Source organism: Chrysemys picta, chromosome 2, assembly GCF_011386835.1.
Source record: "Chrysemys picta bellii isolate R12L10 chromosome 2, ASM1138683v2, whole genome shotgun sequence".
NCBI classification, from domain to species: Eukaryota; Metazoa; Chordata; order Testudines; family Emydidae; genus Chrysemys; species Chrysemys picta.
Window position 1 is genome coordinate 184,484,607 of NC_088792.1, and position 26,842 is coordinate 184,511,448.

The window sequence follows — 26,842 nt, forward strand, 5'->3', positions numbered from 1 at the left end:
TCCTCCTATCCTTGCTGCAATGAACTAATCTGGCTTTAATATATTGTCAGATAAATTAGACACACTGAAGTTCTTGGAGTTTCTTATGGGTGTTTTTCTTAATGCTTCCCATCTCCCAATTGGTCATCAAACTCTCTTCTCATGTAATGATTCTGCCCTCACTATTTCATACATTAATATTGTTAAGCCAAATAAGACACATGAGAGGAGAAAATGTACTGTATTTTTCAAGATTTCTAAAGTGTACAAAATGGTTTTAAGACAATGGTAAGAATCTGTCACATTAAATTCTTTTCTAAATTTTATGAAGGCTTAAATGAGTATTTGAATATCTTAAGAGATGACAGAGTTGTAATTCTGCCTGTGGAACTCATGTTTAATTTCTAGACTAAAAGGCTGGAAATTTGTGGCTTAGTCCTTAGATTCTCATGAATTTCTGTTTTTTATGGTAACACTGAAGTCTGAGTAAGTCTGCACTTGGATTTTTGACTAAAATTGCTCACCCCTTGCTATTACCAGCAACAATGGGAGTACCAATGTATACAGGTCTGCACAAGACAGTGCTTAAAAGCCAGAAGCAGCAGGTGCTGGGCCTAGCACTTGCATCATCCCTGCCATCACAAGAGATGACCCTGGAGGTAGCAATGGTGGGAAATATAGCCACAAATTCAAACTGTAAAAAGGGCTTTCATGTGAAAATCTCTTGAGCCTGTTACTTTTTAGAAAGACCTTGATTCCTGATCTGCAGTCCTTGCACAAAATTTCCACTGGCTGTAGGGTGTAACCATTTGGTTTTTAAAGTCTGAGTAAACTACTTTGATTATCTCTTTAAAATAGGGAAGAAGAATAAAGAACAAAACCGGTTTATATGGCATATTTACTGGTGTGAAAATGTTTTTTTTTAATTAAGCTAGTAGTACCTCTGCATTTCTACATATAAAAGTTGTATTTTGCATATTTTTGTTTTGCTACAATTCTGTGTATTAAAGTATTGGGAAGAGTATTTTTGACAGTAAACTAATGTATATTAAACTTTAAATAGGTGTCTCAATGCATGTACCTATTGCAAAACCAAACATGCCAGAGGAGACCTAGCAAGTTATCCAATTGAAGAACTAGTGGACAGAGCCAAACAGTCTTTTCAAGGTAAGGTTATTTCAGTTACCTAAATCAGCTTTAAGATTACAAAATCTTACTCCCACAGGTAATTTCCTTTTTATAAGATAGACCTGGTAGTAGGTTAATGTATTATTTGTATTACAAATATGTTGTAAGTGTGCTTGCTGGTGCCCGCTGTATTTAATTCCTTCATTCATTACATTATGCACCAGTACTTTCAGGAGTTAGTATTTCCACAGAAATATTTCATTGGTCTTAATCTTGTTTATACAAAGGTCCATCTCAAGGTTTATTGATGATGATGATGATTTGAATTTTTTTTCCCCCCCTTCTTAAAAATAGTAGGGGAAAATGTTTTCTGATTTCAGATCCTTTTATGTGACGCACAATAAAAATTGCTTGTGTTTTAAAACTAATTTTAGCGGCTCTTAATCCTTCACTTTATGTATTGTAAAGTAGTAAGAAGAACAATTATTTTGCATAGAATGTATGCTTACAGTAAAAGCAAATTTCATTAAAACCTCATTAGAGTTCTTATGATGCTGTGTTTTTAGGATGCGTCACTGTTATAAAAATGGGTCCTTTGGAGTTCCTCTAAGATGTTTGTCAGTGCTGCTGGATTTAGGATTCATTTTGGATCCACAGTATCTCTTACTAGGAGCTATTGTATGCTTAAAATCTAAATGGAAAAATTGTAATGACTCTTTTGAGTTATTATTGGATGTGTGAATGTTTAATTGGGATGGCTACTAATAAGCTGCCATTTCCTATGTTTTTATCCACTCATAGCTCATACGCTTGCTTGGGAAGCATTACAATCCTCATAGTAGAATGCTAATGTTTACAGTTTGTCCCTGGATAGATCTCTAATTTTACCCTTCCTTCAAGTAAATACAAATACAGCTATTGTGCCAACTTCATCCCTTGTGTAAACTCACTAAAGTAAATGGCACTGTTCCATGGATTAATTTGCCCACTATGATAAAGTAGCACAAATGTTCTAATTTAAACCCAGGGAAATGAAATTGAATGGCTTCTCTCTACATCCTTAAGTCTTCTTGTTGTATCTAGATGTAGATAGATATGGTGTGTGATTTCTCATTTCTTTTTAGGCACCTGCAGTGTCTATGAACAGGAAGTATGGGTTATTCTTTACTTAACTATGAACGTTCTTGTTTCTGTGAGTTAAAGTTGGAGCTTCGATATTATTTGAATATGATTATTTTAATATGACTAATATGAAAACATAAATGGATGCTACATAAGTAATAAGGCCACCGAACTTAAGCAAGTTCTAAGTCCATCCTTATTTAGGGACCATTTAAGCACAAATCTTCAATGGGACTTAACCTCCCTTTGTGAGTAGGAATGCTTACAATCAATGCCTAAGTTTACAAGTTTTTATTTCAACATGCACATTATACTCCTGGGGGAATTTTGTGGCACTGTGCATGAACAGAATTTATGTCCCCCACAGATTTCTTTTCTTCCCCGCAGAAAAATGACTTTCTGATGGGGAAGCAAAAGGCAGCCACAAGAGCAGTCATGCGATCCTCCCCAGCAGTATGTTTTGGGTCCCCAGGGCAGCCAGCAGAGAGAGAAATCACTGTGGGGTGGGGGGCGGGACTGGGAAAGACCCGGCTGTGGAAGACGGGACTTCCTCTTCCTCTGCATGGCATCCAGGGCCAGGTCAGACCCACCCCCAGATTTCTCCCCCAGCTGCAGGAAGCTCCGCAAACTCCCCTTGCCTCTGCTTCCTGCACCCATCACTCCTCAGCTGCAGGGGGAATGATTCCTCTACAGGGAGCTTCTCCCCTATCCGCCCAATCCCCCTCAAACCCAGACCTTCCCACTGAGCCTCACCCCCTGCACTCAGAACCCACCCCCACGATGAGCCCCACTCCCTCTACACCTGGACCACCCCGACGAGCCACCCAGATCTCCACTGCACTGAGCCCCACTCCCCCAGTATCTGAACCCCCCACTGAGCCCCCCACACCCGTTCCCCTCTGCCAAGCTCTATCCTCCTCCTCACACACAGACCTCTCCTGTTGAGCCCCAGCCACCTTCACATGGACCCCTCTGCAGAGTCCCATTACCATTGAACCCAGAACCCCCCAACATACCCCTGTGCATCCAGATCTCCCCCGTACCTGGATTCTCCACTGAGCTGCCTGCACCCAGGTTGCCCCACACAGAACCCTCTCAACCCACATCTGGATCCCCCCACACTTGAATCCTGCCTAGCAGAGCCTGCTTGCCCACACCTGGTGTACCTGGCACAGAGGGGCAGGGCCCTGGGGTGTTTTGGAGGCAGGTCTGGTCCTTGCGCTGTGTCACATTTGGGTGCAGACTCACCACTGAATCTGCGTCCTGGGGGCGAGGGGAGCTGCACAGTGATCTGCCACCTCTGTGCAGCCAGTGGCTTGTGCTCCCCAATGCAATTCTGGAGCCCTCACATTTATTTGACAAATAAAATTTGCAGAATTTTAAAATATGATGCACAGAATATTTTTTTGGCACAAAATTTTTAATTTTTTGGTGCAGAATGCCATCAGGAGAAACATTACCAAGCAAAGTATCTATTCAAGATTGTAAATGCTCTTTATATGTATTAAATGTCATGCTCTTGTGGGCTAAACAACCTCCTCCTTCAAATCTTCCATAAAGCCTATCAGTAACTGTCACTGCAAGATTTTCTCCCTTTCGTCAAGCATGTACTATCAACTGCTAGATTCTTTCCCCCGCACTCCCCAAATGCCTGAACTGGATTGTAAATTCCTGGAGGCAGGAATCCAGTCATATTTTAGAATTGGCTTTTTAATAGATCTATATGGTATAAATGTATAGAGCAGCATTCTCAGACTTGATTGGTTCACGTACCACTACCTGAAAAAAAATCATTGTGAAGTAAAGTGATGGCACATCAAGCTCACTTGCCTGTGGAACCCCTGTAGAGTCTGCATTCATACAATGGTGTTGCGTTAGCTAACATAATGCAGATACCATCACAGGATATTGCAAGAGTTAAGTTCAGTTGCTATTTTTATCTCTTTACTGCTAGTTGGTGGAATAAATCATGCAGCATCAAGTGTAGCTCATTACATTAAAAGAGAGAATTACTTGTAACACTGTCGTCAATCTTATGTCTATCACTCACTATATGTTCTCACACACCTAACTCGTATGTATTAAAAACAGTCTTTTCAAGGGGTGGAGACCTTATCCCCAGTTCCAAGTATGTGTTTGTGGAGGTTACAAGTTTTCAGCGACAATGAACTATGAAATTGCAGTTCTGGATAATGTGCTTTAATCTTGATAAATAATTTAGATGATACAGGAACAGCCATTATTTGACATGCTTTTCATCAATTTATATGCAATAAACCATTTACATTTGAATGACATTATTTATTATTATTATTTTTGTCTTTCTTTCATATGGCATAATTTTGCCCAATACTTTATAATTGTTTGCTTTTTCCATTACATGTCTTCTTCCATAAAAAACATCTTCAGTCAAGAATTCTGTCTCTTACTTTGCTTCCAAAAATGCATGAGATGTTGTGACATTTGGGTGTTAACATTTCACTTGTTAAAATTGATTGTATGCTAAACCCACAGATTATCCAGTTCTTTGTATGTATAATAGTTATCAGAGATTTTCATATATCTACTTCGTTGTAATACTTTTAGATAACCTTACTTTGACTGTAAATCATTTACTGTCTAAAAAATAATTAGGAGACTTTCTATATTGGATCAAAATGATTCTTCTGGCCTGATTCAGGGTATTCTTTCTGGGTTTTAATTTCCAGGAGCTGTATTTATCTAAGAAGGGTAGTGAAATTTCTCCTTTTAAAAGTATTTTGATAGTTATTCTCTCTATTTGCATCTGATTTTCAAATTGTTTCATATTTGTGGTTGAATTACTGGGCTTCCATTCAGACATATTCCTCAGTTTCCAAACTGCACTTAACATCAACAGAGGGAGAATTTCCTTTGTCAGCTGTGCTATTTGATTTTGATTCAGCTTAAAATATATTTGTGCAGTATGCATAGCTGTTCTTTATTTTGATAGTTTAACGGCAGTTCTCATTACTTCTCTGCCTTGAGTTACAAAAAAGAAATCATACACTAAAACAAAAGGATTCACTAGACTTCAAAGAGATTTCTACTTTTTTTTTATTTGATTTTTCTACTTAGTATCATATCAGAGAAAAGAAGACAGCCAAACAGGAGAGAAATAAAACTTAATTACTCGTCTCCCTCCACTGACATTGTTACAGACCCAACTTGTATTGTTTAAAATTTAATTTCAAGCTGGTAAAACTAATTTCAACATTGTCATCTTTGGGGATCACATCAAATGACTGCTGGAGACCTAAACTTCCATTGGGGTGTGCGGTAGATGAATGAGATGAAACAGTGATTTGTTGACTAAACAGTTCTTTGAGTTTCACAGAAGAAACGTTCCCATCATAGTTTATAAATAACTCTTTGCAAACCTGGATTTTATTTTGTTGTTGGTGAATCTTTTGCTTAATATATCTGTAAATGTAGCGCACAGACAGAATAGCTAACTCACAGAACGTTATGCATCCGAAGAAGTGGGCTGTAGTCCACGAAAGCTTATGCTCTAATACATTTGTTAGTCTCTAAGGTGCCACAAGTACTCCTGTTCTTTTTGCAGAACTTTTATGTAACTACTCGTAGATCTCAGATTCCCTCTCCCCCTCGCCCCCAATGAAAGTACATGATCTGATGGTGACAGTGTGGTATCATAAAAATGTTCACCTACTAACGACGCAAAAATTCCAGAGGCTCAGGCTTCATCTCTGAAGTTTGGTTGTAAAGTGACCATTTGTTAAATGAAAGTTACAGAATTGTTCCTTAGTGGTTATACCCAGATGAGGCACTCTGTTCTAGAGCAGTCCAGAATGTCCCACTGAATAGCAGAAAACCACCCACATGAGCTACCTTCCTTAGTAAGTGGAAGTGTTCCTTTATCTGGGAAGCTAGCCACAGTGTGTCTCCTATCCAGTCTACAATTCTAAAGATTCTGGACTACCTCTTACATCTCAAAAGTGTCAAGTCCAGCAGTCAGTTCCATTAAGGTGCACCTGGCTGCAATGTCAGAGATTAACCCCTGTATTGATGGAAGGATTGTTTTCTCTAATCCTATAACAGCCAGGTTCCTAAAAGGTCTCAATAGACTGTTCTGTCCTTGGGACTTGAATTTAGTTCTGTCAGCAGTTATTGGTCCTCAAATTGAACCCTCAACCTCTTTCTCTCAGTTACACCTCTCAGTGAAGGTGGCCACCTTAGTAGCCATCACATCTGGAAGGAAGGGGGGTGGGGTTATGTGTCCTGAGAATGGATCCTCCATAGTCTATAGTCTACAGTGACAAGGTGCAGTTCAGACCACATCCTTAGGTTTTTTTACAAAATAGTATCAGATTTCCACCCCATTCAATCAATATACCTACCATTTTTTCCCAAAGCGCATGGTCACAAGGATTAACTCTTTATTTTATTCTACACTTTAGATATGCACCAAGGCCCTAGCCTTTCACCTGTGTAGAACGAAGCCTTATTGGGTTTCTTCTCAGCTTTTTGTATCATATGCGGAATGAATGAGAAGTCATCCTGTTTCAGCATAATGGCTCTCCAAATAGATGATCAGCTGCATTGTTATATACCATAATGCTAACAGTATCACACCCTCTGAGAAGTTGTCAGCACACTCAAGTATGGTGCATTTTAACTTTACTGCATTTGTGGGAAACACCACTATCTTCAACATCTGCAGAGCAGCAACAAGGTCATTGTTTCATATGTTTGCTAGGCACTATGCATTTACTACAGCTTCAAGAGAAGTCACAAGCATGGGGAAAATTCTCTTTCAGAAGAGAATGCTAGGCCAGGCCCCACAACATAATGGAAATATGCAATCGCTCAAAGAACAAGAAACGTTTACTTGCCTTCTCGTAACACTTGTTCTTCAAGATGTTGCATATCTCTGATACATAACCCAACCTCCTTCCCCAATGCATCTGAGCTTATCTACAGTCCAGTACAAAGGAACTGAAAAATGGGTGGAGCTTGGAGCACAAGGGAGATGAGGGCGCAGGTGAGGCCACTCCTACTGTTACTGCAAGGGAAAACTCTCTGGCACCAGTGCATGAGCCGCACACACATCTGCATGGCCTATATAACACATCTTGAAGAACAACAGTTACAAGAAAGTGAATAGCTGTTTCTTATTTCCAGTTTGAATTTCTCTAGCTTCAATGTCCAGCCATTGGATCTCATTGTGCCTTTAATCTAGCAAACAAAGTATTCACCACTATCTTCTCATGTGGGCACTCACTGACCATGATCAAGTTTACCTTTTACCTTTGTCTTGGATAAATTACATAAGCTAAGCTTCTTTTGTGTCTCATGATAAAGCAGGATTTCAAGACCTCAAATCATTCTTGTTGCTCTTTTCTGAACCTTTTCCAATTTTTCAACATTGTTTTTGAAGTGTGAACACTGGAACTGGGGGGAGGGATAGCTCAGTGGTTTAAGCATTGGCCTGCTAAACCCAGGGTTGTAAGTTTAATCCTTGAGGGGGCCATTTAGGGATCTGGGGCAAAAATCTGTAAGAGGATTGGTCCTGCTTTGAGCAGGGGGTTGGACTAGATGACCTCCTGAGGTCCCTTCCAACCCTGATTCTATGAACTGGAAAGGAGTACTGGAAAAATTTGGATGGTGGGGGTGCTGAGAGCCATTGAACCAAATTTTAAGCCTTGTATATGATGGAAACCACTTCAAGTTTACAGGGTGCTGCAGCACCCTTCCCCCCACACCCTTAGTTTTTGTACCTATGGAACTGAATGCAGTGTTCCAATAATGATCTCACTAATTCCTAAGACAGAGGTAATGCCACTTGCCTACTTCTACTCAATATTCCCATTTATATATCCCTGTCTCATACTATCAACTATCCACATAGCTGTTTCATTTCTAGCTCTGCTCAGAAAAAAGTTGCAAGATTTTTTTTTTATAACGGTCAAACTATTTTTAAAAATAAACACCTTTAGACAGAAACCAACACAGAAAAATTCAGCTGAAAGGGTGAAATTCCAGAAAGTTATGAAGAGCTAGAAATGGGGTTATAATGTAATAGTGTATATATAGTCACATTAATCACACAACATTGATTGGCTGCCCTATTAGATCTTGATCCCTCATTCCTAGGTAAAATTCCTGCTGAAGTAAATGAGTTTCACCCAAGCAAGGCTTGTGTGACCAGGTCATAGAGTCAATTGGTACAATTAAGGATAGCCTAACAGATTATGGATTATATAAATTGTATTTACATTATGGCATTATTAGATCTCCACATATTGCTCAGCAACATGTCAAGTCTAAGATGTGAATGAATCAGCCTGGATTTTGCAAGAACATTCTACTTCATGCATACTTGTAAAATGGGATACTCTCCCTACAAAGGCAACAATTGAGAGACATTGTTATTAATCTGTGTTATGACAATGCCTGGAGGGTTCTAATATTTAACCACGATACCATTATGGTAGATGCTGTATGCACACTGTGATGGGGTGGACTAGGCCCAAAGGCCCTCTGCTGGAGGCCTCAGGGTTCTACCACACCCATCCCAAGAAAGGAGCAGTGGAGAGGTCCTTCAAGTGGCCTACAGTGGTTGCGAGGAAGGGCTGCTGGAATGGCCAATCAGAGGCCAGGCAGGTTTGATAAAAGGAGCTGTAGAACAGAGCAGTAGTTAGTTGCTGCTTGGAGCTTCAGAAAAGAAGACTGCGTGCCTGGCTGGAAGAGCAGCAGGGCCACGGACAGCTCAGTATGGGCAGGGACCAGGGGAGCAAGAGGCTTGGCTGCTAGGACTGAGCCAAAAATAGTTTGCTAGCAGGGACCGGGAGAGCAATGAAGAAGCTCCTGGCTGGCTTTGGGGACTGAGTAAGGACTGAGCCCAGGGAGGGCCACAGGAAGATAGTGTCTCCAGGAAGGAAGCCCAGGAGATAGTGCCCCATATGAGGGCCAGGACTACTTACTGAAAGAATGGAGACACCCCCAACCAGAGGGGGGGCACTTGCAAGAGGTGGGTGCTGACCCTGTTGCACACACTAATGAAAAGACTGCTCTGGCCCGGAAGTGCTTACAGTCTAAGCATATGATGGCAGAAATTATATAAGGGAGAATAAGGTAACACTGTCGTTTTTATATCTGGTATATTAAACAGCAGGCCAGAATACCCACTGCCTAGCTTTTGTCTGTATCTCAACAGAGGTGAATTTTAGGAGAGATTTGAAGGAGTTTTGAGGATCTAGGTTATATACCTACAAATCTAAAATCCAGGTTTCCCTGAGGTTTGATCCTCCTCCCATTGAAGTCAGTGGGAACAGAAACAGACCCGTAATTGGGATAGTCAAAGTCTAGAGATGCACTGTTGTGGATTTTATAATGTGAACTTCTCTTCTGTAGAGATTGTTCTAATAGGATTGAGTGCGGTTACATTGTCTGGATGTTTTAGATTGTGGTTCATGTTATGGTTGTGCATTCCAAAATATAAATTAATTTAATAACTATAATGTGAAATAAAATGCATATACCCTGAAAATCCGGACTTTTTTCAGTATGGGGTGCTAACTTTCTTCAAATTATTGTCACAACCAATATGCTTTGTTCAAAAGATAGCTAGCCAGATAAGTTACTGTTGCAACCAGAACCTCTCTTAGCAAAAGCAGATTAGTCTTCATCTCAGTCAAATCTGTTCAGTAATGGTGCCTTTGTGTAAAGTGTCATTTGGTGAAGCATTACTGTACATGTGTGGATACAGTGCACTATTACGGAAAGAAAAGTACAAAAAATGGATATGAGCCCTTGTTTTGCAGGCTTGAGCTAAAACTCCTGCAGACAAGTCTCCACTAATCTTTTAACATTGGCGGTTTAAGGGACCAGAGAGGTCTGCTTGACGAAAGCTTTTTTTGGGGGGGCATTTTCCCCCTTCCTCCCAAAGCAAGCTGTGGTCAGATTTGTTCTTTGTAATTCAACAGTCTTCTGTAGCATAGCCAGGAATAGAATACAGTTTTCCTAAGTCCCAGTCAAATGGCTTACATGAAGAAAGACATCCTTTCTCTTGCAACGTTTTGCTTCATTCACAATACATGCTGTATGTGCACTGAATGAGGCATAGGTCCTATAGAAGAAATAATATGTGATCATGCAATGTACATAAGGGGCATGGCTGGTCCAGATAGAATATATCTATATATCCTGCCCATCACTTGCAAAATGTAAGACGACAGGCCAAACTGGGATTCTACAGTTTCCCAAGAAATTTGCCACAATGCAACAGCATTTTAATTAGCTTAAAAAAAAAATCTATGTTCAAATGAATCTTGTGAAGCTTCCAAAACAGCTGCAGGGTCACTCCTCAAACTGAGGGAATGCAAAAAGAGCAAACAACATGTAAATACTAAATTTGAGCATTTCAAGTATTTTTTTTTTCAAAGTAAAAGCAAGACATCTAAAGTTTCCAAAACAGCTGTGATAACATGTTCCTAGTTGCCTTTGTTTTTTTATATTTCAGCTTGTCTGTATTTACAGCAGGTCAACAAGTCATCTGAAACTATCTAAAAGTAATTTGTGACTGCTTGATATGAAAAATAAATAAAAAGCGTAAGCCAATTATGTAACCTTTATTAGTATTTTTCATCGTTATTCACTGAGTCAAGTTTTAGTCCACTATGCAATGAAGTAGCGTTAGCTGTGAAAAATGGAATTTATAATGCAAGTGGCAGATAACCCTTACCAGAAGCACTGCTACAAGACTCAGTTATAATTATGGGCTGCGAGATGTGTTAACAGATATTTTTCAATTGCAGAATAACTTGCATGGGTCTATGCAATCTGTTGTTATACAGAAATCTTCAGATTAACTTTCTTGAAATAAACCTACTCATAAAAATGAGCTTTCCTTATTTAATCTATATTTTAATAAAATTGTGAGGGAAGCTTTTTGGACTCTACTGCCTCATCCCTGCAAAAGCTGAAGCCAATGGAACAAACATTTCTGCTAAGACTTTTTTTTATTTTTTTTAATTACATGTCTGTATATTGCCTAGCAAAATGGAACTTTGATCCATGATTGGGGCACCTAGATGCTGTCATAATAAAAATAATGAAAGCAAAATTGTTGTTCATATACAAGTCCCCTGGAAGACATTTATTTAGAAGGTAAGACCATCACACAAAGATCCTCTGGTAAAGGAGAGTCTGTGTTTATAATAAGAGGGAAATGAGGTGTTTTAGCAGAGGTATGATGGAAGCATCTTTCGAACACCTGTCCAGAGTGTGCTTCTCTCCAGCTAGCGCTATTAAATTCCTTATTTACAAGAGTATTTACACTAACTCAAGTTTACTTTAAAATAGTGAAAATGAGTTAGGCACAATTTTGCTTTTAGATGTAAATCTGGGAGAAAAGATTATTAATAATAATCAGGTTTATTATTATGCCATGTACAGGGGCCAAAGTTCGGGACCCCATTGTGCTATGTACTATACAGAGTAGTAGACTGTCTGTATGTTTGTTTATAATCTCTCTATTGTACATACAAAAGAAGCAAGTTTCTTGCAGTTTTTGCCTATCTACCTTGTAAACATTTGACACATTATATTTCTTCTGAAGTATGAAAAGTTTTAAGTCAGTTTGACCTTCACTTGGATTGTAGCAACTTGAAAATATAATTAAGAAAAGAGGGGAAACATTTGGCACTGTGTAAAGTTAGCAACAAATCAAATAAAGATTTTTAATACTTTCTATTAGAATGTTTGGCTGGCTTTTGAGTGTTCCCAGAATAGCAGTTCAGAAGCCGAACTTTGCTTTAAAATTGTTTGAAATGCTCTTGTTTGTTTTGTGGTAGGGTATTGTGAATATACTCCTTGCCATGGATATTCAGTGGAGCAGAGGCTGAGAAGAGTTGTTTCACATTTCACTTGTTTGTTGCATATATTTTGCTTAGTTTGCATTATTTAAACTAGCGTCATACACAAAGTTGAGAGATGCCACAACCAGTGATTGAAGTCTTTACCAGGCACATTAACCTTGGTTTGTTTTGTGTGTGTAGAGTGCTGCATTTAAAAACACTATGCCTTAATTTGAACTATTTCTTCTCAACTGGGGTTTCTTCTGGGAAAAAGAATTCTTATGAAAACAAGAGTTTTGTTTTATGTGGGTTTTGTTAGCCTTAGGGACACTTAAGTTTTTCCACAATTCCCAGGCTGCTGTAAAGGCTTTTTATTTTTTTGAAGCTCTGTTGTTTCTTTTGTTTTGTTCCTACCATAACTGCAATTTTTATAAAATCTTGAAATGAACAGTTTTCAAAGCATTCTGAGACAGGTACTATCACTAGCAACACTGGATTTGAAATAAATATAGCGTTTCCTATATGCCGTATTCTACATTTAGACCTTTTCATCTTTCAGTGAAAATACCACTAAGCATCTGGTAACAAATCTCATTTATAAGACAGTTAAAATAACCAGAAAGACTAAGTAAGTTATGGAATCAGGTGTGCTTGATCACATTATTCACCTCCTGAGTGTACTGCAGGTCATGATTAATCTATACTAAACTGATTTATGTTTCTGGTTGTTTATATGCATTGTCTCATCTCTTGATATCAGGATCTGGTGACACCTCATCTTCCTTGAAAGCTACTAGTCTCCCTGTTGCTGGTTGGGTAGTTTAGCCCTCTAGGTATACCAAAAATTCCATACAGTTGAAATGCCTACCCCAAAGCCAAGTCTTCCCATGCACCCTTCAGCTCTTCTTCCTTTGCTATAGGGGAGTTGAGGGAAATGCTTCTTTTTTATGGTCCAGGGGTTTTCACCTGTTCCAGGATCCCCCAGCATACAAGTTCACACAGCACCCTTCCAGGTTTCCCTTTGCCAGCTCTCCATGTGACTTTTTCTGACATCTGCCACTTCTGCCTCTGCTCCTGCTCCTTCCAACAGTGGGGAAACCATGGGTAGCTTTTGCTCCTTCCTTCCACAAGAGGAAAAGAGAGATACCCCTGTCCACTTTACCAGCATTCCTTCCTGTCCTTGTCTCCAATTCTCAGGTGCCCCTCTGGCATATAAGTCCCTGAATGCATCTTGCTTTGGACTGAAATCCATAATTGGCTATGCGAGACCTGGGTCTTGTTTCAGCCAGCACATTGTGTTTGTATTTATTCATATACAACAGGACTCCCCAACGTGGTGCCCGCGGGCGCCGTGGTGCCTGCCGGGGCATCTAAATGCGCCCACGTACTGGCCGGCGGATGAGCATCTGCCAAAATGCCGCCGACAAGCAGTGTCATCCAGAGGCATCGCCGCCGAAATGCCACCGAAAATCGGCGGCATTTCGGCAGCGATGCCTCTGGATGCTGCTGCTTGTCGGCGGCATTTTGGTGGCGACGCCTATTGACGTTGCTGCTTGTCAGCGGCATTTCGGCGGATGCTTGTCCGCTGCCACGATCCTCCATGATTGGGGACCACTGAAATACTATATATATATTCCTCTCACTTGCTGTAAATGAAGCACTTACACTAGCACCTTCTATCAAGAATATTGGTCTTATTACCACATCTCATAGAGATGGCTTATTCACAAGGCATCATAGGTTGATTTTTTGCGAAGTTGATGCTGCTTTTAGCATGTTGCAATGTGATTTGAATTAGCATGGCATTTTTCTTTTGTTGATGTACATGTGATGGCTTTGAGGCTCTAGCAGCTTTCTTGCCTTTATCAGGTGCTTGTGTAATGTGTAGGGCCCTACAAAATTCACGGTCCATTTTGGTCAATTTCACGGTCATAGGATTTTAAAAATTGTAAATTTCATGATTTTGGCTATTTAAATTTGAAATTTCACAGTGTTGTAATTATAGGGTTCCTGACCCAAAAAGGAGTTGGGGGGGGGGGTGTTGCAAAGTTATTGTGTGTGTGTGTGTGTGTGTGTGTGTGTGTGTGTGCGGGGGGGGGGGGGGGTGCGGTACTGCTACCCTTACTTCTGCACTGCTGCTGGCAGCAGCAGCACTGCCTTCACAGCTGGGCAGCTGGAAAGTGGCAGCTGCTGGCCGGAAGCCCAGCTCTGAAGGCAGAGCAGTCATCAGCAGTGGCACAGATGTAAGGATGGCATGGTATGGTATTGCCGCCCTTACTTCTGCGCTGCTGCCTGCAGAGCTGGGTCTTCAGTCAGCAGCCTGCCCAGCTCTAAAGGCAGCAGTGCAGAAGTAAGGGTGGCCTGGTATATTGCCACCCTTACTTCTGCGCTGCTGCTGGCGGGGCACTGCCTCCAGAGCTCTGCACTGGCCAACAGCTGTCGCTCTCCAGCCACTCAATTCTGAAGGCAGTACAGAAGTAAAGGTGGCAGTAAGGGGTACCCTGAACCCCCTAAAATAACCTTGTAACCCCTCTGCAACTCTCTTTTGGGTCAGGACCCCCAATTTGAAAAATGCTGGTCTCCCCCGTGAAATCTGTATAGTATATGGAAAAAGCACACAAAGACCAGATTTCATAGTCTGTGAGGCATTTTTCCTGGCCGTGAATTTGGTAGAACCCTTGTAATGTGGCATAGTTCTTTTAAATGTTTGATTGTTTCAGACTAGGGGCCCAATCTTGCCAAATACACGTATGTTTAAATGTTTGCAAGATCCGGGTCTAAATGTTTATTACCTGGACAGTTTGGTATAAAAAGAGGAAGCCTTATCTTGCACTCCATATTCAGGAAAACCTTCAGCCTAAGTCACTGAGCGTTGAATGGGTAAAAACTACGTGGTCAGGCCATGGTGCCAAGTTTTATGTAGTAGGAAATTCAGAAATTAAACTGCATGTATCTGATGGGGGAAATAAATTAGCATGTTTTGTCCCAGAGTTTTGATGAATTGCTGTCCTGTTTAGTATTAATTTTTCCCGTATTGCAGTATTTCCTGTTGCAGTAAGACCAGCAGGAGTCTGTACAAATTAAATAACCACATTTGTGCAATGAGTCTCAGACATAATGCTAAAATGGTGTTGACTGATTTTGAATTAATAAATCAGAGATGGATATGAGAAAGTTATGTAAGCCAGTTCCTTGTTACTCTTGCATTATCAACAAAGATGGACAGTTCAGTCAATAGCATGTCTTTAAAAAACAAACTGGAATAGCAGTAATATTGTATTGAGCCACTACCACACTCTACAGGGCAAGGAGTCTGTGCGGTTTTGCTGATCATAAAACACTTTCACATGCAAAAGAGCCCACTGCTAAAAGCTGATCATTGTAATAAAATATTATGATGCTGCAGGCTCATCAAAGCTTTAATTAAGATGTACTTACAAGCTCTGTGGCTTCTCCTCCCAAATTCCAACAAAAGAATCTTTTAGAAGAACCTAATACGTTCCTGTTACTCATAGGACAAGTTTTCCAGAACTGAAGAAGTCTGAATCCAGACAATGATTATTTTTTCAAAATCAGGTTATTTTTTCAAAATCAGGATATTATTCAAAATCAGTGAAAATGGATACATAGTAATGATGTTGAATATGGCAGAAACATTAGTTTTGCTACATCTGCCCATTCAAATAGGACCTAGTACAGTTACTTGAAGCTCCTGATGCACATGCGAGGGTGGCATGATTGCTTAAATTGAAGCTTTTTAAAATGCTCTATATTTGTATTAAATTAATTGAACACTTTAATTTGAAATGTGGTTTATAAATCAGATCCTAAAAGACCGAATACATATCTGGGTCCAGTGTGCTCAAAAATTGGCCCAAAAGAGTTCATCTGCAAGCTGTGTCTGCTTTTAATTTACGTTAATTGTATTTGTGACCTAGTCTTGGTTTGCTTTTCATTTACAGACCCAGTGCCCCAAAGAAAAAAAATAGACCCACTTTTGTTCCTAGTTTATTTGCAAACCAGGTCAGACGCCCTTGATTAGCTCTCAGCTGGAGCATAATTTGAATCTTGACAGATTGAACCTAAACAGCAGGCTTTCTCCAGCTCAGCCAAAAGATTGGGAGGGGGGGAATAAAAGCTAATTCCAGTTCACAAGCAGTACAACAGTGCTGAATAAATGTGCAACTGTTAATGAATAGCTATTTCAAATATTTACAGAAGGCAAAAGAAAAGAAGATTGGCATCCTAGGCAGCTGTTCCGGTGAAAAGCTATTAAAAATAAACATGATAAATGATGTTCAAGTGCTAATATATCTGTCAAATATCAGATACACTCAAAAGAGAAAACTGTTTAGGCTCCCTCAGGTATCCGTCAGGTATGCTATTCTGGATTGCAATATTTTTCTCAGTTTCACAAACCTGAGATTTAGCAGATCACAAAGGAGGTTCAAATAGAAATATCCCAACTATGTTGTATGTAAATGGCTAGAATATTTTGGACTTCCTGCTGTATATTTTGAATCAGACTATACTGTCATAAATGTCATTTTAAAGCATTTTGGATGAAATATTGGTTTAATTTTTTGCATGATGTTATCTGAATAAATATGCCCACATTAAAATAGAAAATGTTTTGAGGGCAACCAGAAATTGTGTTAGATAGATATAGAATTAACTTCCCCACTCATGAAAGAAAAAAAGCCAGTCACAGATGAAAATATTGCCATCAGACTCCAGTAAATTTGAAAATGAAAGTTAAAGAAATCCTAACGTTGACATTTTATTGGTGCCAGATAAGTGATAATGTAATATGTAATTTTTTTATTGTTTCCTCTTAAATTCTTTAAGCTATTCAAAAATGAAGTGTGTGCTAATTTCATTATTAAAGAAAGGTAAAATTGAACACATTTATTTGATTAACATGCATAAACCCATTTAACTATTTAAATAAAGAGAGTCTAGAAACATCCTCCGACGTTTTTCGCCAAACTTCCAGTTCTACTTCTTGTCAAATTGCAGTGTGGAAAAGGAGGAAGTATTGACTGGAAGAGGACTAGAAAAGAACAATAGCAATGTAGCTTCATGATACAGCCAAAAGAGTAGGTGGAATGTATATTGGTGCCCCAACAGGGATTGGGACTACCATTTGAAAGGGGTGTACACATTGGTATGTTAGATCCTGGGCTGCTCCTGGGTGCTATGGATAAGGGTTGTGTTTTTTTTTAATCTGCAGCTGAAGTATAGCAGACCCTCGCTAGAACGCGCGTCTTTATAGCATGAATTCGGTTATAGCGCGGGACTGCGCATGGATCCCAAATTTAATTACCTTCATTGGAATCCCGTTCTAGCAGGGGTCCGGTGTATGCTACCTTTTCTCACCTATGTGGATCTTGCCACAGTTATCCAAGCTTTTATTACCTTGGGATTGTTATGCTGTAATGTGCTCTTCATGGGACAATACCTTCAGTCATTTCAGAAACAGAAGCTAATGCAGACTATTACGGCCTTCTTATTAAATGTAGTTTTACTGGGGGAAACGCATTGAATCACTGCTCTGGAATCTGCAATGCCTGTCAATAAATTTTCAAAAATTCAAGGTGGTGTATTGGTGTCAACCTTTAAAAGTCTAAATTATTTTGGACCTGGTTATCTGAGAAATTGCCTCTCTCCCTGTGGTACGCTGTGCTGTTGAGATAAGGGGAGGGGTTTGCACAGGAATATCCTCTTTCTAAATAGGAGGCTGCTGGCAGGACATTCTCCTTGAGAGGACTTTCTCTTTGGAACTCATCCCCCTACTGGTTCACCAGTGTCTGATGCAAAGTCAGTAGTTTTTCCAAGACTTTTTGAGGAAAGTATGAGATGGGGTGGAAGATTTGATGGATATTTATGTATGTATGAGTTCTTTATATTGCACTCTGCATTATGTATTTCAGCTAATAGAACGATGCCCAGACGCTGGGATGGGCACCCATTCAGTTTTTAATAAATCTTAAGGTTTCTGGCAATATAATAGGGTTACCATTCGTCCGGATTTACCCGGACATGTTCTCCTTTTTGTACTAAAAATAGCGTCCGGGGGGAATTTGTAAAGCACTCACAATGTCCGGGATTTCCCCCTCAGGCAGAGCAGACCGAGCGGCTGGGAAGGCTGCAGGGAAGTCCCGGGCTGGACTCCGGAGCAGCTGTAGAGGAGCCGGATCCGCCCTGCATTCTGAGCAAGTGTATCAGCACAAAGTGCAGCCCTCCCCTTTTGCAACTGGGAGCGGTTTCTGCCATGCAGGGTAGCAAAACGGGAGCGAGAGCACTTTGTGCTGATACAAGGGCAGCTCTCCCCTGCAGTCCGGTCCGGGCCAGGGACCGGGTTTTGTTGTGCAGGGCCAGGGACCCGGTTTTGTTGTGCTGGGGAGCTCAGCCACGTGTCCGGCTCGCACAGAGCCCAACACCCTGTTCTGAGCAGCAGGGTAAGGAGGCCAGGGGGCAGGAAGGTTCTGGAGGTGGCAGTCAAGAAACGGGGGGGGGGGCTTTTTGGGGGGAGTGGAGAAAGTTTTGGGCAGTCAGGGTACAGGTAGGGGGCAGTTGGGGGGGTCTTAGGAGGGGGCAGTTAGGGGACAAGGAACAGGGAGTCTTAGGTAGGGGGTGGGGTTCTGGAGGGCAGTTAGGAGCAGGGGTCCCAGGAGGGGGCAGTCAGGGGACAAGGAGCGGGGTGGGGGGCTGAGAGTTCTGGGGGGGAGCTGTCAGGGGGCAGGAGTGGGGAGAGGGATCGGAGCAGTCAGGGGACAGGGAGCAGAGGGGTTTAGATGGGTTGGGAGTTCTGGGGGGGGCTGTCGGGGCAGGAGTGCGGAGAGGGATCGGAGCAGTCAGGGGGCAGGGAGCAGAGGGGTTTAGATGGGTTGGGAGTTCTGGGGGGGGCTGTCAGGGGGCAGGAGTGGGGAGAGGGATCGGAGCAGTCAGGGGACAGGGAGCAGAGGGGTTTAGATGGGTTGGGAGTTCTGGGGGGGGGCTGTCAGGGGGTGGGGAGTGGTTGGATGGGGCGTGGGAGTCCCAGGGGTCTGTCTGGGGGTGGGGGTGTGGATAAGGGTTGGGGCAGTCAGGGGACAAGAGGCAGGGAGGCTTAGATAGGGAGTGGAGTCCTGGGGGGCAGTTAGGGGCAGGGGTCCCAGGAGGGGGCAGTCAGGGGACAAGGAACGGGGGGAGGGTTGGGGGTTCTGGGGGGGCGGGAAGTGGGAGGGGCAGGGGCGGGGCTAGGGCGGGGCTCCTCCCGTCCTCTTTTTTGCTTGCTGAAATATGGTAACCCTACAATATAACTATAATCAACATTGGTTTCCGATAACTGTCCGCTGTATTCAGCTGCCCAGAGGAAATCACTTGCCACATCACTGTAGCAAGAAGCCTGACTGTCCTTTCATGACAAAGGCTATTTTATTTCTATAACCTTTTCCATGCACTGTTAAGATGTATGTGATATTTTTGTTTTGCCCAAGCTCTAGTCAAAAGAAGGCCTAATATTAAGGAAATTAAATGTTTGAATCAGAGAGCTCTTTCTGGATTTAAGATCTTCAACTGGGCTGTGTTCTGGGGAAGGGGTGAACAGATGTGTCATCCAACCTCAAGCCTTGCAGAGAAGCTGCAAAAAAGTTAATGCAGACTGAGACTGTGTTAAACTTTCCACAGCCCCTTTTCACAGTGTGGAATCCTCCCTTTTTGCCCATTCATGGGGTATGGGTTTCCAGGGCAGCTGTTAGCAGGGGAAGCCCACGTTAGCTGTGCTGCCTAAGAGCTGGATAGTAAGAGATACATCTGCACAGATGGCCATGACATCCTGCAGTTCCCCTGAGATCCAAAGATTCTGGTGGCCTTTCTGAGGCTTTTCCATCGGAGAGAAAGTGATCAGGCACTAACATATTTACTACAAACAGTACTATTCTTGACTTTTTAAAAAAATTTACTACAGCCTTATTCAGAATATTCATGTTTATGCATTTATAGACCCTGATTTTGGCAGATTAATATTTCAGTGTCTTCAGTAGATTCATACTAAAAGTTGACCTATAAATTGCTAGCACAGACTTTTTAAAAACATTCATAGTTTTTAATCCACAATAAATAGTTTTGATTTGTGGAACAGGAAAATCCAGTGTTCAAACTTTTTGGCTTCTTTTCAACCACACACTAGGAGTCCCTTTTCGTTATATGCTGAGCCCTTTTGTTTGTGGGGAGATGGGGAATAAAGTGTTTTGTAATGGTCTCAGCAAAAGAATAGCATATCACATATAAGACTTTTGTGCAAATATAATTTTCTAACATGCAAAATCTCAATGGAATAAACAGGATCTTTGCACTACTGATTTCAATAAATATTTGCATATTGAAAGTAATATGTAATAGTGTTCATAGAGACAGTGTTTACTACAAATAAAGCAATGGGTTGTACATCCTATCAGAATGTAGTTAAAGCAACTTTTTGTGACTAGTTTGGGTAGTATTTCCACCATTTAATATTACACTACAATGTATTTCTATTTTAACTGTGCAGGGTACAATGGAAATGAATGAATCACTTGCTGAATTAATGAAGTTTTGAATACTATAAATATTTCATTATAGCAGGGCTTAAAAAATTAACTAGACATCGGACAGAGGACTAAATTTTTCCTAGTCTGCAGTAAATGCAAAAGACAAAAGCCAGGGGTGAAGAGGAATATCAGCAAAGTTCAGGGGCAGTGCCATGGCGGTTGGGGGCAGTGAGGGCAAGCCCAGCTCCTCCCACTTCCTTAGATTGGTAGAAAGACCATGCTCAAAGGCTCCATGTTTTGTATCTGCCTCTAGTCAGTTCACATCTTATGTATTTCAAGGTTCATGTGTGCACATGCACTTTAGTGTTTTTCAGTTAATTACTGAAAATAAATAAATTGTCCACTGAGTTTCTCATATATGAAGTATGTTCAGGTGCTAAAAGGAAGAAACTTTCTCTTCTTTTCCCTTTCAGTGCCTCCTGGCTGCAGGAGGAGGAGTAGATTTATTTGCTACTCTACACCTTCTCTAGGCGTTCCCCTACATCCCTTCCTCCCCGCCCCCTGTCTGCTTCTGAAAGGGAGAAGAAGCTTTCTTTTTCTCCTTATTCCTTAGATCCTCCAGTTACTGTGAGGAGGCGAAAGATAGTTGTTAATCCCTCAGTACTTTTTGTCCCTCTGTGAATGCCCCAGCACTTGCATCTTGTGCTGTTCATAGTTTTCCCAGCAGAAACAGATAGTATCTTTAGTCTTGTAAAATTCACTGCTGCTCACAGGATGCTGAACAGGGGCAGGGAAATTGACAAGAATAATGTTAATTTCTCTCTGCTGCTGTTTAGGAAATTTATGAGCAGCAGCAGAGGCAGTGGAGCAGAATATGTAGATTCAGGAAGACAAATCATCAGGGGGAGATAACTCAGTGGTTTGAGCATTGGCCTGCTAAACCCAGGGTTGTGAGTTCAATCCTTGAGGGGGCCACTTAGGGATCTGGGGCAAAATCAGTACTTGGTCCTGCTAGTGAAGGCAGGGGGCTGGACTTGATGACCTTTAAGGTCCTTTCCAGCTCTAGGAGATAGGATATCTCCGTTATTTAAAATTTGCGCTTAATGGCTATTTGGAAGGTTGTCTTTTAGACATTTCTCTGCAGAAATTAATGATTCAGATGTATGTGCTTGTGAGAGAAAATTTCCTGGGCAAGAAAGCGTGGGTATGTGGTTTTTTTTGTTTTTGTTTTTGTTTTTTCAAGTCTGATTAGAGAGCAGTGTTAAAATGAGGTTTGTTTCTTTAAAAGTTCGGTAGAAAGAATATGGCTGATGTTATATCTTGCATGTCTGGTCCTTAAAAATGTCCCATGTAAGTTATGCTTCCATAAAATATAAGAAATTCAATGTTTATATTTCTAGAACACTGTAAAGAATCTGCTTTAACCTCATAAAAACAAGAAGGCAAAGGAGTAAGGTTCTCTAACCTAACTCTGTCTTTTGGTTCATCCGGTCATGCTTGGATATTATAACTCATAAAATCATCTGTTAGACCCTGATCTTGTAAGCACTTGAGCATGTGTATAACTTTGTGTATGAGTAAACTTAAACACACTTTGTTTGAAGGATTAGTGACTTAGAAAGATAGGTTATCTTACATGTCCTAAGAATTCTATTAACTAGGCACAATACAGTAAGTTAGAAATGAAGTTAAAATAATCCCTCTTTCTGAGACCCTTCTAATAGACGACATCTTAACTTTTGATTTTCCTGCTGTAGAGCGGTTATGTTAGACTCTTAATGTATTTTAATTTTTTTTTTTGTATTTAATTATTTTAATTTACATGTTGGGTTGGTATAATCGTTATGGTCTCCTCAAGATAGTTTTGTTTTATGCCTCCAGCTGCTCCCAAACAGCCATTGTGCTGAACAAGCATTTGTTTCAGTGTGTCCTTGATAAAATTAATGAAAGCATCTGTAGAAGCGGCAGCAGCAGCTGCACTGCCTTATGGAAGCCAACTTCTGCTTAACATTGTGATAAAAGAAATAGTTTTTTTGCTGGAAGCTAATGTTGGCTTACTTTTTAGCATAAAAAGAGTTGCACCTGCCACAGCTAGACCGAGCACTGAGGTTTGTTGATTACATGTTCTTATTAGTGTCATTGTTATTGGTAAAATGGGGGTGATGTCATCCTTATCAAACCCAATTGGCACCCTGTAGAGTGAGAAATAATTTGCCCACTGCTGTTTATCAGGAAGGGCCTTGTTTTAGAAGTGAAGAGAGTGCTGAGTTTTCACAGATGAATCATGTAGAACTGCAGAGGTGTATGAAAATGAAAGGGATTGATACTTGTAATCAGCGTGCATAGTAATGGCTAAGGTGTAATGAAACATAAGTGCACATTTAGGGTAATTATACCGCTACCAGGTGGAGCCCTGGGGCTTTGCATGTATAGAAACTGCTTGAGGTGGCAGATATGCAGTAAGAAGTACTGGAGCACCATCTGCCACTTTCTCATTTTCTCATTAATTTTTGTGTCCCCTAAGCCTGGACTATATTGACTTTGAACAGTGGCACTTCATCTGTTCAGTATCTCATCTCCTCCTAGTTGGGTCTAACTCCAAACAGTGCTGTTGATGTGATGTAATACAACAGCTTTTATCACATTGTTCCTTTTTAGTGCTCTCTGTATATTTCTTCTATTTAGTGTCTGTCTCAAATCATCTTGTCATAAGATTTTCTTTAAGGAAATAATTATTCATGTCCTTCTTAAAAGCATCTCCTGGCAATGGCTGATTTTATATGTGGAAAGTCTCAAAAATGGTGATTTCAAAGAAAAATTCCAAGCATGTAGGACTTCAGCCCCTAGAGGTGGTGAGCTGCTTCACTTTCCATTGAAGTCAATAGAAGTTGTGGGTGGTCAGGGCTTAGAATTAGGCCTTTAAGGGTAGAGGACTATTTAAGTGTATCATGGGAGCAAATAATTGATATAAGTAAAATTACTATAGGTCACTTCTGCTGTTCAGAATGATTATGTGAACTATAAATCAAAACTAAATTTTGAATAAATTCATTTGCATTTATTAATAGGGACAAAATGGGGATTATGGAAACAGGAATAGGTGTCAGCTTTGTTTCTTTCCCAAACTGTAGTCAATAAGGTTGAATGTTAACACTAAATACAGTGTAAAACACCTCTTCCAAGGTTATTTCACTCGTCGTTCTTAATGGATCGTTATGGACAGTTAGGTCATAAATGAGGTTGTCTTGGAAAAAGGGGTTTTCATCTTCTGGGAATTTATGTCTGGGTGATATAGTATGCAGTATGTTGTACAGAAAAGGTTGCAGTAAGAATGGTACTGTAAAGTTCAATGACAGTACAAGAGTTCTTGTATAAATGATTAAAAAGAATTAAAGCTTTAAACAAGATAATTTAGCTTTAGACAATTGTGTAGTGATTATTTGATTACCGTCCTCTGAACCACTACAGGTACTTTGCATGTTCATTCAATCAAACTTTTAGGTATGTTGGCAAGAGATCAATTGCATAAGATAAAAGGTAGTAACTATGTAACAGGAGCCTGTCAGTTTTTTGTTTTGTTTAGTGTATTTGTGGTGAGAAATCTGCCTTGCACTTTCCTGCCATTCATGCTTTTATACTAGTCGATTTGACTAATTCTCAGACTAATTACTCAGAAAGATATGCAACAGTACATGTTCAAGATTTGATTTGCTCGTGCTTTTAAAATAAACCTTAAAAGCTATATTCTACATGCAGTAAGACTCTGCCATTAGAATGAATGAAAGTGAGTTCAGTAGCGAGAGTGGAGTTTGTCCCCAAGTTTCAGGTTTTCTTTTCTCTTGGGCCATTCCAAAAGTTCATACCTTAATTCGATTACAGAATTTACTTCAATTGAATGCTTCTATCATTTTTGTGCACAATGTCATCAAAAAAAAAAAGTGCATGGGAAAACTGAACAAATAGTAAGAGAATGTTATGTGACTTGTAGGTATTTTAAAAAAAAAGTAGTTATCTTAATAAGTATTCAGAAGGAGTTAAAGAGAAGCATTTCATTTCTGTAAAATGTAATATTTTTATAATATCTGCAATGCTTTCATGTTCATGATGCACCTTTTTACCAGCATTCTTGGCATTTTCATGAATCTCAAATTTTGCTCACAGACCATAATTCAGCAGATAACTTGCACTTTTTAGTCTTTAATTACTAATAAACTCCAACCTCCTACTTCTACCCCCAAACACCCCCCCCCCCCCCCCCCCCCCGATTCTGATTCCTGTTTGTAATGTGAGCTGGGGCCAAATTCCTCCTTGGTGAACCTCATAGATTCCAAGGCCAGAATGGACCACTATGATCATCTAGTCTGAGCTCCTTTGTAACACAAGCCATAGAACTTCCCCAAAATAATTCCTAGAGCAGATCTTTTAGAAAAACATCCAGTCTTGATTTAAAAGTAGTCAGTGGTGGAGAATCCACCACAACCCTTGGGACATTGCTCCAGTTGTTAATTACTCTCACAGTTAGTGAAAGGAGTTACCGCCATTGAAATCAATGGAGTTACACCAAGATGTACTAAATGATCAAGTAGTAGTTCAAGCCTGTCACTATATTATGTCAAATAGTTTGTCTGAAATTTGTCTTAGCATAATAATAGTGATTATGCATTTACCTGCCCTGCCTGCTAGCGCTTCAGTATCAGCTACATAGCAAACCCAGTTCCTAGAATTGTGTTGAGAAAAATAATAAACACAAGAAGTCATCCAGTCTCCAATGGAAATTGAGACCACATAATTTGAAGAGATGCACATTAGAGAATTTAGAAAATAAATGAATAAGGAATAAATTACAAGTATTTGGGATATTAGAGAGACAAAGTGGGTGAGGTAATACCTTTTATTGGATCAATTTATGTGCTGAGAAAGACAAGGGCCTTGGCTACACTTGCAGATGTACAGCACTGTGAGTTAAACCTGACTTCGTGCAGCTGCGTAGGGAAAGCGCTGCAGTCTGTCCACACTGACAGCTGCCCAGCGCACTGTCATGGCCACATTTGCGGCAATTACAGCGCTATTGGGAGCGGTGCATTATGGGCAGCTATCCCACACAACATCTTTTCCCATTCTGGCGCTGTGGATTGTGGGAAGGGGGCGTGGGTGCGGGGATTCTGGGTCCTGTCCCAATGCCCCGTGATGCATCACTTCGCATCCCAGAAATCCCTTTGTTTCCGTCCACCTTTGGCGCCATCTTTCAACGGTTTCTGTGCAGCGCGATCTGTCTGCGGGAAATGGAGTCCGAACTGCCGAGGCGTATGCTGACGAGTCTCTCGCCAGCACGTCACATTTGGCTGTCGAACTATTCCTTAAGATCCAAAGTGAGAGTGAGAGTGAGGGTGAGGAGTCCGACGATGCTATCGAGCCGCGTAACGCATACGACACGAAATTGCTTGTGGCATTCACGGACATGCTTAGCACCGTGGAACGCCGCTTTTGGGCTCGGGAAACAAGCACCGAGTGGTGGGATCACATCCTCATGGAAGTCTGGGATGACGAGCAGTGGCTGCAGAACTTTCGCATGAGAAAAGCCACTTTCATGGGACTGTGTGAGGAGCTCGCCCCCACTCTGCGGCGCAAGGACACGAGATTGAGAGTTGCCCTGCCAGTAGAGAAGCGGGTGGCTATTGCAATCTGGAAGCTGGCAACTCCAGACAGCTACCGGTCGGTCGTAAACCAGTTTGGAGTGGGAAAATCGACCGTTGGAATCGTGTTGATGCAAGTTTGCAAGGCCATTAATCGCATCCTACTCAGAAGAACCATGACTCTGGGTAACGTGCAGGAAATAGTGGATGGCTTTGCACAAATGGGGTTCCCTAACTGTGGAGGGGCAATAGATGGGACGCACATTCCTATTCTGGCACCACCCCACCTAGGATCCGAATACGTTAATCGGGAGGGGTATTTCTCTATGGTTCTCCAGGCGCTTGTGGATCACCGTGGGCGTTTCATTGATATTTACATAGGCTGGCCCGGAAAGGTGCATGACGCACGCATCTTTCGGAACACTTGGCTGTTCAGGAAGATGCAGGCCGGGACTTTTTTCCCAGAGCGGAAGATCACGGTAGGAGAAGTTGAAATGCCCATTGTGATCCTTGGAGATCCCGCTTACCTGTTAATGCCGTGGCTCATGAAACCCTACACAGGGAGCCTTGACAGCAGCAAGGAACAGTTCAACTACAGGCTGAGCCGGTGCCGAATGACTGTGGAGTG

General features: G+C 41.1%; 1 protein-coding gene across 13 annotated transcripts in view; it reads left to right on the top strand.

Annotated features, from left to right (window-relative positions):
* Window positions 1-26,842, top strand: part of CDKAL1 (CDK5 regulatory subunit associated protein 1 like 1) — a 790,609-nt gene that overhangs the window by 276,483 nt on the left and 487,284 nt on the right. For all 13 annotated transcript variants that reach the window (XR_010597970.1, XR_010597971.1, XR_010597972.1 and 10 more), the window contains one exon: window positions 1,043-1,146. Coding sequence is in view for 10 of the 13 variants with exons in the window: in XM_005281387.4 (XP_005281444.1) it covers window positions 1,043-1,146 (104 nt within the window). In the remaining 3 variants the exon portion in view is untranslated. The remainder of the gene's footprint in view (window positions 1-1,042; window positions 1,147-26,842) is intronic.